This window comes from Rattus rattus, chromosome 9 (genome assembly GCF_011064425.1).
Source record: "Rattus rattus isolate New Zealand chromosome 9, Rrattus_CSIRO_v1, whole genome shotgun sequence".
Lineage (NCBI taxonomy): Eukaryota > Metazoa > Chordata > Mammalia > Rodentia > Muridae > Rattus > Rattus rattus.
Window position 1 is genome coordinate 73421917 of NC_046162.1, and position 17691 is coordinate 73439607.

The 17691-nt window shown below is 38.7% G+C and overlaps 1 protein-coding gene across 5 annotated transcripts in view; it reads right to left on the reverse strand.

Moving 5' to 3' along the window:
* Positions 1–17691, reverse strand: part of Tanc2 (tetratricopeptide repeat, ankyrin repeat and coiled-coil containing 2) — a 325356-nt gene that overhangs the window by 239664 nt on the left and 68001 nt on the right. For all 5 annotated transcript variants that reach the window (XM_032914256.1, XM_032914255.1, XM_032914254.1 and 2 more), the window contains exon 3: positions 12358–12429. In XM_032914256.1, the coding sequence (XP_032770147.1) occupies positions 12358–12429 (72 nt within the window). The remainder of the gene's footprint in view (positions 1–12357; positions 12430–17691) is intronic.

A 17691-nucleotide genomic window follows, 5' to 3' on the forward strand; every position in this document is an offset into this window, starting at 1 on the left:
GTTCAACTGGGGTTTACCTCATGGGGAGACACAGAGGTCTAACACTATTACTGATGCTATGACGTGCTTACAGACAAGAACCTAGCATGGCGGTCTTCTGAAATGCCCAACCAGCAGCTCACTGAGACAGATGCAGATGCTTACACCCGACATTGGATTGAGGTCAGGGACCACTGTGGTTGAATCAGGGGAAGATGGAGGAAGCAGAAGAGGAGGGCGACCCCACAGGATGATCAGCAGCATCAGCTAACCCAGCCCTCCCAGGCACTGAGCCACCAACCAGGCGGCATACAGGAGACGGTCTGAGGCTCCAACACATACATAGCAGAGGACTGTCTGATCTGGCCTCAGTTGGAGAGATAGGGGGATGAAGGAATAGGATGAGAAACTGTGGGAGGGGGACTGAGAGAAGGACTGAATTGTAAATAAATAATTTTAAGAAAGAGTACATAAGGTCATCAAAAAACTAAATATGAATTAGAAGACAAAGACTGTTTCCTTTCCTACACACCTGAACACTGTGTAACTAAAAGTATATTTCAGAAAGACACACACACACACACACACAGAGAGAGAGAGAGAGAGAGAGAGAGAGACAGAGAGAGAGACAGAGACAGAGAGAGACAGAGAGAGACAGACAGACAGACAGAGACAGAGACAGAGTGTGTTGATAACTTAAAGCAGTGGTTCTCACCCTTCCTAATGCTGTAACACTTTAGTACAGTTCCTCATGCTGTGGTGACCCTCAACCATAAAATCATTTTCGCTGCTACTTCATAACTGTAATTTTGCAACTGTTAGTAACTGAAATGTAAATGTCTGTGTTTGCTGATGCTCTTAGACAATCCCTGTATGAGGGTTTTCAACCCCTAAAGGAGTCATGACACAGGTTAAGAACCACTAGCTTGGACCAACTGTACTAATTTCTTAAAGGACATAATCTGTTAAACTTCTTACAAAAATAAATGGAAAAATAACAAAACTTAAAAAAACTTTTTTGGCCTCAGGAATAAGGAAAGGGGTTATATTAATAAGTTTTGTTACTTAGACAAAAATTTTGGCCCCTGGTTTGGTTTACTACTCTAGTGTCCAAATATAGTGGTCACTTGTAGAATTTATCTAAATAACTCCATAAATATTTGAATTAAACAAAGACCCCAAAATGAAAATTATGAGTCTGTGTGTTGAACATAAATCTGATTGATTGGACATTGACATAAAAAAAAAATCAACACTCTCCTTAGGATTTAACCCGAATGGTATGAAAATGTGTAGGATACAATTTTGTACTACCTGGCACATGAAAATACAGGAAACCCTAACTTGAAAAGGAAAGTCATAATGCAAACTCTAAGACGGTACATACGTCAGAATTAAAAACAAAGACTTTAAGGCAACTATTATTAATAATAATGCTTTCAGAAAGTAAAGGCAATTATTTCTGATATGACTACAAAGATACTTAAAATCCAACATGCATTCTATATATAAAACACATTCTTTCCACCAGCTGCATTTTTGATGTTACACATTGCCAATGATTAATACTGCACCATGAAACTTATAGTTCTGTCTACAAAACAAGCTTCAGTCGATCTCCAGAAGATATGATACAAAATGTCATCCAACACCAAGGCTAGAAAGCTGCAAAAATGATTAACTCTTATAACAGCCTCACTCAACTCTCCTCATAAGAGGCCTGCCTGTATGGAACACAGACAAATCTTAGGGAATGTTTGTTTCTTTGTTTGTTTAATGTATGTGAGTACACTGTAGCTGTCTTCAGACACACCAGAAGAGGGCATCAGATCCCATTATAGATGGTTGTGAGCCACCATATGGTTGCTGGGAATTGAACTCAGAACCTCTGGAAGAGCAGCCAACGTTCTTAACCTCTGAGCCATCTCTCCAGTCCTGGTTTTTATTTTTAAAACTCATTTAGATTGCAACACTTATGACTATTGTGGGTTTGCTGATGAAGCAAATCAACGTATCCCTGAATCCTAATTTGCATTTGACCACCTGAAAAACTATTAGAAGAGTATTTGCTCAGTTGTCTGGGTTAGCAATTCCTTCACCATTCTACTTCCCATCAATTCTGTGGCTTTAGGTAATAATCTATTCACATGCCTTTCACTCCACGGGGCATGAGGTTTGTCTGCTATAGCAATGATATCATGCTGACTAGATTTAATGAATAAGAAACAAGAACCAATTTTGATAGTTTAATAAGATCCTTATTGCAAAACCTTAGGTTAATCTCAGACAAGACTTTTAATAGTGGGGAGTGGGGGAATGCCATCCTTTGCAATAGCTATTATCCTTCAAAATGAACACATGAACAAACAAAGCAACAACAACAAAACAATTCTAGTTTCCCTCTGGTCCTTAGACAATGTTTTGTCATTATTATCATGCTATCCTGTGACTATGGCAACCCCCATCAACTAGGTATCGGTAGACCAACAAAGCAATAGGGTTGGATGTGCAATGCATCACTTCATCAGAAGATCCAGAATCAAAAGTAATTTAGATTACTAAGTGGCCCAAATAGGCCTGATGCCTACTTCTGCTACTATTGCTACTACTTATATATGTTATTATCACCATTATTTGGGTAAGGGAGGAAAGAAAAAAATTAGTGATGATGTTAACTAACATACAACTTTAATTTTTTAAACCTTATATTTAATGATGGTTATTAAGTGCTTTAATCTCCTATTTAGCCCACCATCCACCAGAGGTATTAGGAAAAAAAGGTGTGTGTGTGTGTGTGTGTGTGTGTGAGAGAGAGAGAGAGAGAGAGAGAGAGAGAGAGAGAGAGAGAGAGAGAGAGAGAGAGCGCTCAACTCCTGTCTGTACTACAGGTTAGTGACAGCACTCCATCCACTGGCAAACACTTCAGCAGTCCAGTTCCACAGAGTCAGGGGGTAGCACTACCTAAGCCAGGCTTTAGCACAAGCATCTGTCTCAGCTGACATCACTTTGTCAATCACCCCAAGTCCTCGGAAACGGCAAGAAACTGCAGCACACCACCAGAAGTTTATTTGTGTTTCTCTCTCTAGAGTCTGGACAAATGTCACTCAACTACGCAATGTAGGTGGACCAATACACGTGTGTTGTTAGCAAAGAACTGTTCCTCATATGTCCTTTTATGTACTTTAGTGGAACATCCTTTCTTCTATGTCTGCTTCAGCTAAACACTCCTTCACATGTTTGCCCCAGCAAAACACCATCCAACTGACTTTCCAAAGAACCCTTAAGTCTCCTCATCATGTGACATGTAGGTAATAATGGCATAACAGACCCACACTAGGGAAGAAAGATCACTGTGAAGGGTCATTCATTCCCAATGGCAGAAGCCTGAGCTAGACACATGGTTGCTCATTTACTTTTTAAGGAAATCTGACAGAGGTTTTGTTAGATATTGACTTGTAGACAGTGTTGAATGATTTAAGAGGCTATATGGAACTTGGAAGAATAAATGAAGTGATGACAAAAAGATTTGGGGATTAAAAATGAAGAAGGCTTTGAAAGAGCACAAAATATCAAAGTAATCCATGCCCCATGCAAATGCCTGCCAAAGAGCAGACTTCAGAGAAGGAACTGCTCAACACAGTATACAAAACAACCTGGTTTGGGGACTCAACCAATCTCTTTACCCACTCACTACCTCTGCACAATGGCCTCGTTAAGAAGGCAGAATTCAAACATGCACTCGGCCGTGTGAATTGCAGCAACACTAGATTGCTGATAGCATAGCAAAGTGTCTAGCCTGGCAGGGCTCCACATACGCAGTGGAGATCAAGTTCAATACACAGTATCACTCATGAAATGATCTGTGCGCTACCTCTCTGTTCCTTTCTGGCTCCTGCTACTTTCCCTTCCTAATAATTCTATGTATTCTAAATAAATTTTGATACTTTATTTATAAATTCATTTAAATATATTTATTTACATTTTATTCTGATAAATTTTCAAGTTGTCTTATTCTGCCCCCTTGTGGGAAACAGTTCTTTAATCTTTTACTGTGAACAAAACATTAAATCCAACTTGATCCTCCAATGAAATAAAATAAGTATCAATTCTGTAATAGTTTCACTTCAGGCTTTACTAATAGGGTCCCCATCCTTTGCCATTCCTTAAGTATTATATAGGCTTTAAGAATTATAGAGGTTTTTTTTTTAACCTTTCAGGCTTTTGTGATTAGCTATTGGAAAAACTCAGACAATAATTTAAACCAAAATGCTCTATACATTCAATGTGACTTTCAACCCTCTTGGTGACCATGCTCCAATTCCTTCTCATGAGTCAGTATGGACAAGGAAGGAATGACTTTGACAAGACTTCTGTTGCTATTTAGGAAATTATCATAAATGCTAAGTAGTCTGGTTTTTTCCTGACAAAATATGCTTGGAATTGCATATTATGATAACTTAAAAATTATAGATAAATTATTATAAATAATTTTGGAAATGTAAACATAGATGAGGAATTGGTAAGACTATACATTATTGATTACTTAACACTCCATATGACGTATCAGCTTTAAGAAATCATTTCATAATATTCTGTAGAGATAATCATGGTATACTGCCTAAGAGAAAACAGGAAAAACAAAACTGTACCTCATTTTTAAAAATTATTCAAACTAATTTATATATGTATGTGTCTATATATCCTTGAATATGCCACTATGAACTCACAGAAGCATACAAAATAATGCTGATGAGGTACTTTAGGTGAATGAAGGAGCAATTGTTTGGTTAAAGTATTTTTAGCTAATGAGATTATAACACTAGGAATAGAACTATGGTTATTACCCACACACATTCTTATGTCACCTCCAATACCCCAAGATCATAAAGAATTATTGGCTAAAGGGTAAATTTCAAGTTTAGTTTTATGAAAAGTGTTAGAGCATACAATAGTACTACATACAAATATGTTTCAAGGAGAATTATAAGTTCAACTCCTTCAAATATAACCAATAATAAAAAATTATAATTTAAATATCAGAATGAAAAGGTTCTAAATACAAACTATCAAAAGTACACAGTCAGAACACTTGGTGCTTTTATAAATTCCAGCATTCAAGAGGCAGAGCCAGGAGGCTCACAGCACGTCAGAGCCATTCTGGTCTACCACAGAGCAAATTTGGCCAGGCTACAGAGGAAGATCTTATCCCAAAACAAAGAAACAAACCAACAGAAAAATTGCTGTAGAGTAATATAAGACAAAGTATTTTCTTGTGGAGAATAATGTAACCTAGGTATGCTGATACAATTTCTAGTACCCATATGACAGCTCACAACTGTCTGAACTCCAGCTCCAGGGAATCCAATGCCATCTTCTAGGCTTTGTATAAACTGGGCATATATGTGGTATAGAGACATATATGCAGGCAAACACCCACACCACATAAAACAATAATAAAATAAAGTAGAAAACAGAAAATATATACAATTAGATGGAGAAAATTATAGCCCAGATCAGAGCATATATATGAAGATAACATTATAACTGTAGTCAGTGTATTACCAGGTTTGGTTTAAGCATAGAAGGAAGAAATGTAAGGAGCAACATGCATGGACAACAATCTGAGTAAATGAAGCACAAGTAGCCAGGCTCATCTCCCACTTCCCACAGTATGTGGTTCAGAAGACATCAGAGGTCTCTGCCCCCTAAACTAGAGCAGAGGCTATGGGTATGTATGAGCGAGTAGGCTACGGCAACAGATTAGTACAAACAGGAAAGACACTAAAGCCAAAAAGACACTGGCACAATGCACCAGATACCTCACATGTCCTCTATTAAGAAGAAACATGAAATTAAAACTATTCACAGTCAGACAGCAGATTATCACATGGCACGGTGGTGTCTGCTGCTACTTATTTGTTCTAAATGGACATGCATCTGTTTTGGTTGGCTGATATTTGTAGCATACTAATTAATGGGTATTTGAGTGTTATTCATCCAAAGAAGAAAAGAAAATGTCACACTAAAACTGAGGGGCAGCCAATGAGATGGCTCAGGAGCTTGCTGTCAAATCTGAAAAATCTGAGTTCTGATGCCAGGAACTCACACAGTAGAAGGAAAGAACCAGTTCATGCAAGTTGGATTGAGAAAATGAGTGAATTCTACTACTATTCCTTTCATCTCCCTCTTCCAGACCTGCCTCAAGGCAAACCTGTTTCATAAGCGGCTGTATCTAAGGATGCATATGTCTCTGAGAAAAGAGAACTCTATGACTAGAGCACTGGTGGTATGAGAAATATAACAGAACTTGCAAGAAGAAATGGACAAATTCACACTGATTGACATGTCAATATTCTCTTAATAACAAAACAGACAGAAAATTAGCAAAGATACAGAAGACAAGACTGAACATTATCAATCAAAAAGACCATGCTGCATGGGATTTATAGAAACTTACACTTAATTAGCATAAAACATGTTCTTGTGAAGGGTTCAGAAACACTAAGGTAAATTGTTTTATCATAGACTTTGGTGAATACCTATAACCTCAGGACTTGAGATTCAGGCAGAGACAGTAGATCAGGAGTTGGAGGCCTTGACAGCTGATCTTCATTGACAATGTGATTGAACTTAGATGTCAGCTACCCTGGGTTATACCCTGGGACTAAACTCATTCTGACATCTTTCCCACACATTCCACACGTTCTTTGGAAAGTTGGCTGGATGGTGTTTTGCTAGGGCAAAAACATAAAGGAATGTTTCATTTCATTGACGTGGACACTGATGTGATAGGCTATGGTAGATTCATGAACGGACGTTTCGCTAAAGCAGACACAGGAGAGAGCTGTTCTGCTAAAGCAAGCATGTGAAAGGACATGTGATGAAGGACTCTGCTAATGACAGGCATGTGCTGGCCTGCCTTACATTGTGTAGTTGAGCTGCATTTGTCAGGACTGCAGACTCAGAGGACCCGTGACGTTTGGAGGGTTAAACAGGACTCCACTACGGAGTGACAGAGACAGAGCCTGGCTTGCTGGCACAGCTAGCTGTGCAAGGATTGTGGGTCTCACATTTTTGATGATCTTCACTTCCCTGAGAGAGGCACAGCTGAGAACTTCTCCTGGTGTTCCTGTTGGTCCCTCCTGCTGACTCGAGCACAGGTTGAGGTCTAGCTGTCTCTGCTAGGCCATGTCACCACTGTTGCTAACCCGACTCTACCAAACTGGACTGTTGGCATAGCCATAAAGTGTTTGCAAGTGGATAGAGCTGCCTGCTAAACTGTGAACTGAACTGCTGATTTCCAGACACACAGATGGAAATCGCTCCAAAGAACCTTTCTAAACAGGTCCTCTCCCCGCTCACCTCCCCCAACCCCTCGTATCCTTTCTTTTCCAATAACTCTTGTGGGTGGTACGCTTCAAGGGAGGTTAAATTGTCTAAGAACCATCATCTAAAATAGGTTTAAAAATATTAAAGTTACAACATGGTTCTCTCTGGAGTCCAGAGCTGTATGCTGTCTTTCATTGCCATCTTTAAGTCCTTTCTCTTTTACTGATGCCCCTATTTCCTGTAACCCATTTCTTTCACTTGGATGACTGCCATTTTAATGAGAAGGCTAGGGTGATTCCACGACAGGCTTCAAATTGGCAGCTAAGGAGACTAGGCCTAAATCTCTGTTTCCAAGAACTGGGCAATTCCAGGCCAAGTCCAGGCCTCAGAAGCTGCACTACCACCTGGCCTCGCAAGGACAATGGGTGGGCAGCAGTTTCCAGACTTTCTCAGCTACTTCCTGAGCCAACAGTTTCCAGACAGTCCCAGCAAGTATCCAGCCCCTACACCCCGGTAATGGAATGTCTGTAGAGATGGACCCAACAGATTAACATAGAGGTCACCTACCCCGGAATTCCCTAATGCGCTTTAAATCAGGCCTGCAAGCTCACTTGGGTATCTATCTTGGTAATGGGGAGACCCCAGTATGCTGGACTTCTGCAGAATAAAATACACTTTGCAGTTACATATATTTGAGTTGGGATATCATTCTTCGGTGAATCCTGAACCCTTACATTAATAGATCACATTTATCAAAATAAAACCATCATAAAAATTTTAAGAAAAAGTACAAGACCACAATTTGTGAATATTCGCATTCTTACAAAATATCTGAATTTTAGCCATGTGTTGTGGAGTGCATCTGGAATTCTAGCACTTTGGAAGATAAGGCTAGAGGACTGGCACATACTGAAGACCAACCTGGGCTACAAGGTAAGACTCTGTCTCAAAAAAACAAGATATTTAAGCTTATTTGTATAAATAGTTTCTATGTACTTGAATTCTAAGAGTGATATTATTTTTTTCCAAAATTTGAAAGTTGTTTTAATTTTCATTGGTTTCAAATGCTTCCACTAAGAAGTCTAAACCTAACTGACCTTTATTACTCTGTGAATTACTGTTGCTATGTTCTGTCCTTCTCTGAAAATCTGTAAGATGGTGTGGTCTCAATGACTAGAATTTTCACAACATGCCTTAATTTATCTGTGTTCAGCTACAATACATAAGCCTTTCAATTGGGAAGTTTGTATCTTTAATACAAGAAAACCCTCTTGTATTACTCTGCTGATGATTTCGTCCCTGCCTTTTGAGGATTATTAATTGAATATTGACACTCCTGGTCCTGCAAATTTCCCCATGCTTTCTAGTACTTCTCTGTTACTTAGTTCTCTTGCTCTCAGACTCTCTCAACATTAATTTCTAATACTTCCATAGGGTTTTAACTTCTGATTTCAGAATTTTAGTGTCTAAGAGCATGTGAAAGAGATCTGCCATCGTCCTTTTCTGTAGTACTTGTCTAGGGGCTGCATTATTTTCTCTTAGATCTGCAGAGAGTGAATATTCCTGTGTGAGGTGTAGAACATACCTGTAATTCTAGCGTCCAGGGAGGCTGAGGCTGGAGGATCACGAGTTTTTGTGTAACCTGGACTACAAAGTAAGATTCTGACTCAGAAATAAAAATAATTGATTTATTATTTTCCTCTATAAAATGTTATCTTCAACTTGCTTTACTCCATTTAATGATTATGTCCACATACTACAATGATTCTTTAACAAGTAAAATAACAAGTAAGCCTTGGTTAAGGGCTCATGTGAAAGAGGAAAGGACTAAAAGGCTGAATGGGAGCACAAAGACCTGCAGTAGTTTGAGCTTGGCTGTTAAAGGAGTCTCTGACGACGACACTAGTGTAGCTTTCTTTTTAATTTGGTTTCTCAGAAAAGACCTCCCCAATCCCTGCTTACAGGCCTTACATTACCAATATCCTGAGTGCCAAGTAAGATGAACAAGAGAAAACATCAGGGGTCCAATACTTCTATTTCAGCACACTTTCCTCAACTGTGCTGTCTTTCAGCTTGGAGAGTCTGTAAAGAATGAATTTTGAGCTTTCCCAGAGTCCTAAGTGGGAAACAGGAGCCTCTGATGTGTGGCAGATTAGTTAGGTTTTAAGAGGACATCCTGGAACCCAACTCTTCTTCACCTGACTTTAACCAAATCCTCCTTTTGCTCCTGTCTCTGCATGCTGTCAGTTAAGCTCTGAGACCTCTGGAGGATGGCCCACATGACTTTGTTTATTTCTGTGACTGAATTTAGAGCTCAGTTTTCAATGATGTATCTATCTCTAGGTCCTAACATTATATGGAGGCTCTCCCATTGTTAATCCCTGTACTGATCTTTCAGTGGGTTTTTGGGGCAGCTTCACCATTCTCTACTCCTAATAGTACTTCAATCTTTACTGTTTAACCTCTGTTTATACACTTATTAGGCTATTCTTCAAATATCTAGTCAGCCTTGGTTGGCCACTCATATTTTAGGAAAGGAGTAACAATTATAATTTTTGTACTAATTTTCTTAGGGTTTTCATATACATGTTCTCATTTTCTTTTTCTCTCTCTTTCTTCCTGCCTTCCTTTCTTTTTTATATGTTTAGAGAGTAAGAGAGAAAGAGTAAATAAATCCCTATTAACATCTGCAGTATTGCAGATCACTTAAGAATGGTTTAAGTATTGCTTGTATAAATAAAACTTCAAAAACAGCCATGTCTGTTTGTCACAGGCTCCCAGACCTTAGCACAGATGCTACCATGGTGGAAGTAGTGCTCAGGCCACATGCTCGGGACACAGATGGTGCCACCTCCAAAACCAAGGCCTAACCCACCACGCAATAGTTTTGGGAAAGTCTCTAAATGCACTAATTCTGCTTCTAGCTAACTATTCTGAACTGCATTATGCTAGCCCAGATAAATTTTTGTGCTTAAAAGCTCACCCTAAGAAGGGTTCAGGGTTACTCTAAGTGTAGTCACTGATTCCAAGTACTGTTCCATGGGGGTACCCCACATATATATGAGAGATATGAAAGGCTGTAGAATTATAGAGTTAAATGGTCCTGAGAGCCCTTTCGAGACCAACACACCAATACAGTCACTGGTCTGTAGTTTTGATTCTCATGCTGTCAGTGATCACATCACCTACTTAATGAAATTTATTTAGATTTCAGATTTTTTCCTCTCTCTCTCTTTCTTATTCTTTTCTTTTTTCCTCCCTCCTCCCCCACCTGACACAGGGTTTCTTTGTGTAGCCCTGGCTGTCCTGAAACTATGTAGACTTAGCTGGTCACAAACTTCAGTCAGACACAGGGCCTAAAGGCCCCTTCGCTGGAACTGACCTAAATGCTTCCTCCCTGAAGCTTTCACACTGCCAGAAGGCACCATGCAAGCTTCAAAGGAGGGAAGCAATCAATAGTCTTACCCAGATATGACACCCATGTACAATAATAACAGCCAGTGTGAAACAATTACCCTAAGAGCGCAGTAGTGGGGCATACCGTGGTGATAACCAACAGGTCTCTAACTAGATGTAAGTAAAAACCACTCACTAAGAGGGCAGTTATGCTTGCTACTAGAAACCTATCCAACTACTCGGAGACAGTGAAATAAAGATCTTGGAAGAGAACCTATGATACACCTACAGTGTGGGTATAATAGAGTTAACAGTATGGTTACTAAACCACATAATCCCTAACAACCCTCTACATATTTGTCCTTGTACTCACACATAAATGTAGTTCTTATCTCTCATCAAAAGAACTGCTTTTTGCAACAGATGAAGACCATCACAGAAAACTACAACCAATCACAATACAGAGTTATGGAGCCCAGGCCTGAGGGGTATATCTGTAACACAACTACCATACTTAAGGCTCAGGGAAAAGTCTGGAAGAAGGGATGGGAAAAAAGTAAGACCCTGAGGAACAGGAAGTTTACTGTGAGACAGTCTCCTAGGAATGTCGAAGCTATACTCATAATGCTTCACCAACATGACTGCCTAAACATGAGCTGTGTCAAAGTATACTAGAAAGACCACTTTGCCTCAACCCTGCACAAGAACTATAGGCGACCAAGGAATGCTGAGAGTAAAGAAATAATCTACCCCAGGGGAAAGCACACCAACTGGTTCAGTCCTGAAAACATACATGCAAGTAAAATTATTATACAGACTGAATAATATGTGTGTATGTACACATACATATACATACACACATACATATACATACAACACATACACATAATGGAAAGGTTTTTAAAAGGAAAGGAGGAAATGATGTGAGTATATAATAATCTCAAAATAAAAGAAAAAATAAATAGTGGCCATATCAGAAAAAAATTAATAAAATGCCAAAAATAAATAGAAAAGGGAAATAAGAATCTAAAATAATACAGCGATTTTACCGTTTCTTCTCAGACTATGACAACAAATATTATATTGATGAAAAGTTTAAAATACTCTATGAGGGGGCTGGAGTTGTAGCTCAGTTAGGAGGCTACTGACCTAGTATTCATGATGGCCTGGATACAGCCCCTACCCTGTACCACATAAACTGGATGTGGTCGTGCACACCTGTAGTCCTAGCACTTAGGAAGAGGCCAGAGAACCAGAAGTTCAAGGTCAGCCTCAGTTACATAGTTGGAGGCAAGTTAGGCAAGACTGTGTCTTTAAAAAGAAAAAAAAGAAAGGAAGGAAGGAAGGAAGGAGGGGACAAGGAGAGAGAGAAGTGAAGGAGAGAGGAAGAGGAAAGCCAGTATGGGATTATATTCCAACAAATTATGGTATTAGAATTTTATTTTGTTACTTTACAAAAAATAATATCTAGACATTTATCAGGGCTGGGGAAAAAAATTAAGCCTTAATAGCACTTTAAAAAGTGACCCGAGGCCCCATTTGTTATATCAATAAACACTAAGTGAAAAATTATAATACCTAAAAGAGACCCACAAAACCCCAGTTCCCAATGAAGCCATGAGGAAGGAACAGCCGACACCGAGAAAACATTACCTTGCCCAGAGCGGCTTTGGCGAGAATCTACACTTGACTGTCTTCGATCCGGTGGTTCCTCGCTTCCTCCATCTGCATTAAATTAAAAACAGCATAAACAGATAATGAGTTTGGCACAATTCCAGTGACCTCTGTATCATAAACTACTATGTTTATCACTTGTTTTCATTTCTTGCAATTAGGATCATTAAAAATATCTGAGGATCTCCTTATGTAAATCCATGGCTATGGTCATCCTTGTAAGGAGGGGCTTGCAATCACATCCAAAACCCAATGCTTTTTTTGCCCCCTCCACCATATATAATCATGAAGGAACAAAGGGATTTATTGATTTCAAAGTTTATTTAAAACATTCTAGCTTAGAGCCCTGACCCTCAAACAATGTCTGAAAGACAGACAACTGCTTGCCTAAAATATGCCAATTTCAAGAACTGTATGTTTTACTAGAGTAAAATGACATTTACATGTTTCATAAGACTTTTTTTTTTAAAAAATCAATAAGCCTCCTACTGATGAAATGAAAATCACAAGGAAAGCTGCAGCAGCTCAGTAGGAGCGAGAGGCAGTCCTGAAGGACCTACTCGTGGGTCTGTAAAGTTCACAGTAGTACTCATTTCACTGTCCTTATTTAATTTTTCAAACAAGAATATACCTCTTTATACAATTTTTAAAAACTACAATAAATAAGTTCATAAAGAATTCCACTATATGATATAGAAACAAAGTGACTCATCACAAATAAAGCACAGAACAAAATAGGTTTAGAATTCAATAAAGCATAAACCAAACCCAAACCCAAACAAGGAACCAAAAGGAAAAAAAACAGCTTAAAACCCAGGCTTGATGGCACATGTCTGTCTGTCCTCCCAGGACTGAGGAGGCTGAGGCGGAGGGGATGGAGAGATTAATTGCTTCAAGTGAGCCTAGACAACGCAGAGCGCAGGTCAGTCTGAGTTACAAAGCTAAAGCTTTAACACAGTGGTCTAAAGTTACAGATTTTTTACGTCCATCAAATTTAAAATGTACTAAAGATTCAATGACTTACTTCCACTTATTTCTAACTGAACAGAAATAAGAAGCAACAATTATAAGCAGGTTTAAGAAGCACTACCCTTGTTCTGTCAACTGTGCTCTTCTCTTCTGTCCTAGAGAGTTTGTCTTAGCATTTACCTATTTTTAAATGCATGGCCTGTATTCAAATTTATTATAGAAAGAAAGCTTTTAAGAATACATTTACCCTATGTAAGACTTAACAGTAATTAATATATATTAAATATATTTATCAATTTTGTACTATTGCATAGGACCTATGTAGTAGGTACCATGAGCATCAGCATCAATTGATTTCATAAATATAATAATTGTAAATATAGACAACAATTGGCAGAAAATATTTAATTCTGAGTCCATTATGAACTTGGTAACTTAATATTCTATTAGTAAGATTTTTAAAATAATGTAGCAAATCAAAAGATGCAACGCAAAACCGTATTTCTGTCAGTATACATTTTAAAAATAAAACCCAGTTAAAATATTATATACACAATAGACATGCTAAGAAAACACAATACTTCTTGGAATACAAGGTTACAAATCTTTAAGTCAAGTGGTGGTACATCCCTTTAATCCCAGCACTCAAAAAGCAGAGTGGTTTGAGGCCATTATGATCTACAGAGTAAATTCTAGGAGAGCCAGGACTAGACAGAGAAACTTTGTCTCGAAAAACCAAAGAATCTTTCCTTTAATATAATAAGACAAAAATTTTAAAGCAAAAAGTCCCTATATGTTATTATTCCAAAATGCGTTATCTGTCTTGGTTGAAATTAAAAGTCAAATTCTTCACAATGCTGCACGGTGCTAAACAAGGAGCAAAGGATGAAGGTCGGCAATGGTCCTTCACAGCTTTAGGCCTTGCCTGCTACAATACCAACTTGTTAAGCAAGAGATGCTAACCACCGCAATAACAGCACAACTACTATGGGAGGAACCAGCTGATTTCTGATTGAGAGCCATTCTGTAGGAGGAAGTTCATGTGTTAACACAGTTAAAGTCCATGGCTGTTAAGTCCTAGGTGCTAGGGAAAATTTACTACTATTCTTTTGCTAAATGAACATATTTGAAAACCTTTCTAATATTTATGTTTATGTCCATAGACTAATGCTGTCCTCAGCCTTAATCAAGGAAGTTTCTCTTTAGAGCAAACAGCTGTTAAAGCAAGTCAAGGGGCTAAAAATGAGTGACTGTAGCATGCTCGGCATTGATTACACACTCATCCAAGGCCTCTCCAGGCCCAGGAAACATAAAAAAAGAGAGGCAGAAAACATGTAGGAAACAAACAGCAGAGCAGAATGCCATAAGACACTCATTTAAGGGCGTGACAACAAAGGTACTCAAACTCCTAACAGCTGGTGCTGCCTGTGAAAGGCTGCACAAGACTGAGTCAGGAAAAAATGTCAGCCATAGATGGGAGAAGGGCACATGGGTCCCCACCTTATCCAGGAAGCTAAAAGCAATCAAGGGCTGCTGGATGCTAGGAAATCATTGTCTTCAGTGATGTGGCCCTTGGTTAGTTATTCACGCTCCAGGGAGATAGCCTCAAACCCATGCCACACAAGTGACCTTGTTTAAAAACCAATATATCACTAAGCAAAATAAAAACAAAACAAAACAAAATACACGTGCGACGGGAACCTAGTAGGAGGAAGGAGAAGTACTGACGAGGGTAGGAGGAAGAACAGAGAGCAGGAGAGGATGAGTGCTACAGACAGGTCAAAACCATCAAGTATACACTAGGAACTAAAGAGACTAAAAATCCTAATTATGTTTATGGAAATGTCCAAATTTATATCATTTTAACCCCACATTCCAAATAAACAATTTTACAGATTCTTTTTATAAGGCTTGATGTTTTATTTTATGTATTTATTTATTTTGGTTTTTCAAGACAGGGTTTTTTCTTTGTGTAGTCCTGGCTGTCCCAAAACTCACTTTGCAGACCAAACCAGCCTTGAATTCAGGGATCTGCCCACCTCAAAATGCTAAGCTAAAGGTATATGCCACCACACCTGGCCACACTTCATATTTTTAACTGGACCAACTCAAGGTTAGATGGAATTTGTTATTTTTAACTCTCTAGGAAGTCTTCCACCTCAGATGTTCATGGATTAATATTCAATATGCCCAAAAATCTTAAAGATTTTTGCTTTACTTGTATTTCTCTTATTAATAGTAAAACTGGGGTGGGATGATGGTAGGTAGGTAAGATATTTGCTGCACCGGAACAAGGACCTAAACGTCCAGAACACACAGCCTGGTGTACATGCCTATTAACTCTAGCACTGATTGGGCATAGACAAGCCAACCCTGAGGGTTCAATAACCAGCCAGCCTGGCTAAACAGTGAGCTTCCAGTTAAATTACACACCTGTTGCAAAAGTGCAGGGTGGGCAGGTGACTGAGAAGTTGTGTGTCTTAATGTTGGCTCTCCTCACTGCACAGGTGAGTTGTGTGTGCACGCATTCACTCTCTTCTAAAAATAGCAAACTTAAAAAAGCGAATTAATTTATTAAAAAACTAGTGAAGTTGAATACATTTCACTGGCTATTTGGTTGTGTAATCTTGTTTATATTCTACTTTTGCCACCCTGTGTGAGGAAGGCAAGGACTTGTCCATGCCCAATGAAACACAATTGCGTGAGTGACATCCCCAGCTCACTGTCCCATCTTCTAATCTTCATAATTCTGGAAACTCTCCTGTCTCATTTTTCTCAAACTGGTTTCTAGACCTTTGTTTTTAGATTTTTAACAGATTGATTAATCAACAGTGACTGGGAATGAATTTCTTCACATTTTTCTGTTTAAGGTTCAGTGAGTTTCTTTTTATAACTATGACAAATATTCAGCCAGTGTTTAAATGGTGTTTTATCATCACAGGTCTACTTCTCTCCTTCTGGAACTACAATGGCACAAACGTTGGCCTTTTGCTTCTGTTTTACATATCTGAGGCTCCCCATTTGTTTGTTTGTTTCTCTTTAGATCTTGATAATTTGTATTTATATGCTTTCAAGGTCATAGATTTCTGTGTTGACTATTCTGTTAACCCCACCAAGTGCCTTTTTTCTTTGGTTATTATATTTTAGTTTTAAATTTTCTATTAAATTCCTTTTTGTGTCTTCTATTTTCTCAATAAAACTTTTGTCTTTCTATTCTTTTTGAGAAGGTTCATATAATTGCTGTTCAAACATTTTTATAAGTCATCTTTGTCCAGTAATTTCGCTGACTCACCCAGACATTAAGACCTATTATATTTCCCTTATAAACCGGCATTTCCTAGTTCTCTGTACATCAATTTTATATTAATTTTTTAATCTTTGTGTGTAATTTTAGATTAAATCTGAGCAATCTCAATATTTTCAATTATGATCCAAGTCTTCTTTTCTTTTTTTTTTAATTCTTTAATCATTTTTTACATTCCAGTCATTATCCCCATCCTGGTCTGCCCTCTGACTGTTCCTCATCCCATGCTTTCCCCTCCATCTCTAAGAGGATGTCCCCTGCCCCTACCCCACCAAACCTCCCCACCCTCTGGGGCCTCAAGTCTTCTTTATCTGGGAAATGTGAGCCCCATTTTTGAAAGCCTTTATTCACAGTTTTATTCTCACCTGTCTTGCCTATGTACCACCCAGTGGTTGGTCTGTTCTGGCCAGTGATAACTTGGATCTATCTTAAAACTCTTTGATATGATAATTAGGCTCAGAGTTACTGTAAAGATTAGGTGAGAACTTTGGTGTTTATAATTTTCTGATCTTCTTTTCCTCATGTGTCCTTCTCTACAGTCTTCAGTATGTTCCAGCTTCCTGGTATGCTTAGAAAATGGGTTGTAATAACAGCTCTATTAGAGAAGGTTCTCTTCTCTGAATTTTGTCTTATGTGGGTTCTCGGCTTCAATAACAAGGTGGGAGTACAGGGCAAGAAGAAAAGAAAACAGGGAGGTTAGGGAGGACTTCTACACGATATCTCTATGTGAGGAATACTCTTTTCCATTCCTCAAATCAAAACCAGAAAGCTCCTATTGAAGATGTCTCTGTCTGTACCCGGTGCCACTTAGCTGCAGTAAGCTCTAACTAGCAGAAATCAGAGGAAAAGAAAATGCTAAACTCAAGAATGATTCAGCCTGTCCCACAATGTTCTCACCACTCCTTCCTTTTCAGCCCTCATGGAGTTATTTCAAGCACTGTGTCCAGTATAGCTACACTCACAGTGGGAAAGGCTGTGACCCCACCCCATGTGGAACTGTGCTTGACTTCATATTATGAGGCTGCCCAGACTTTTTATTG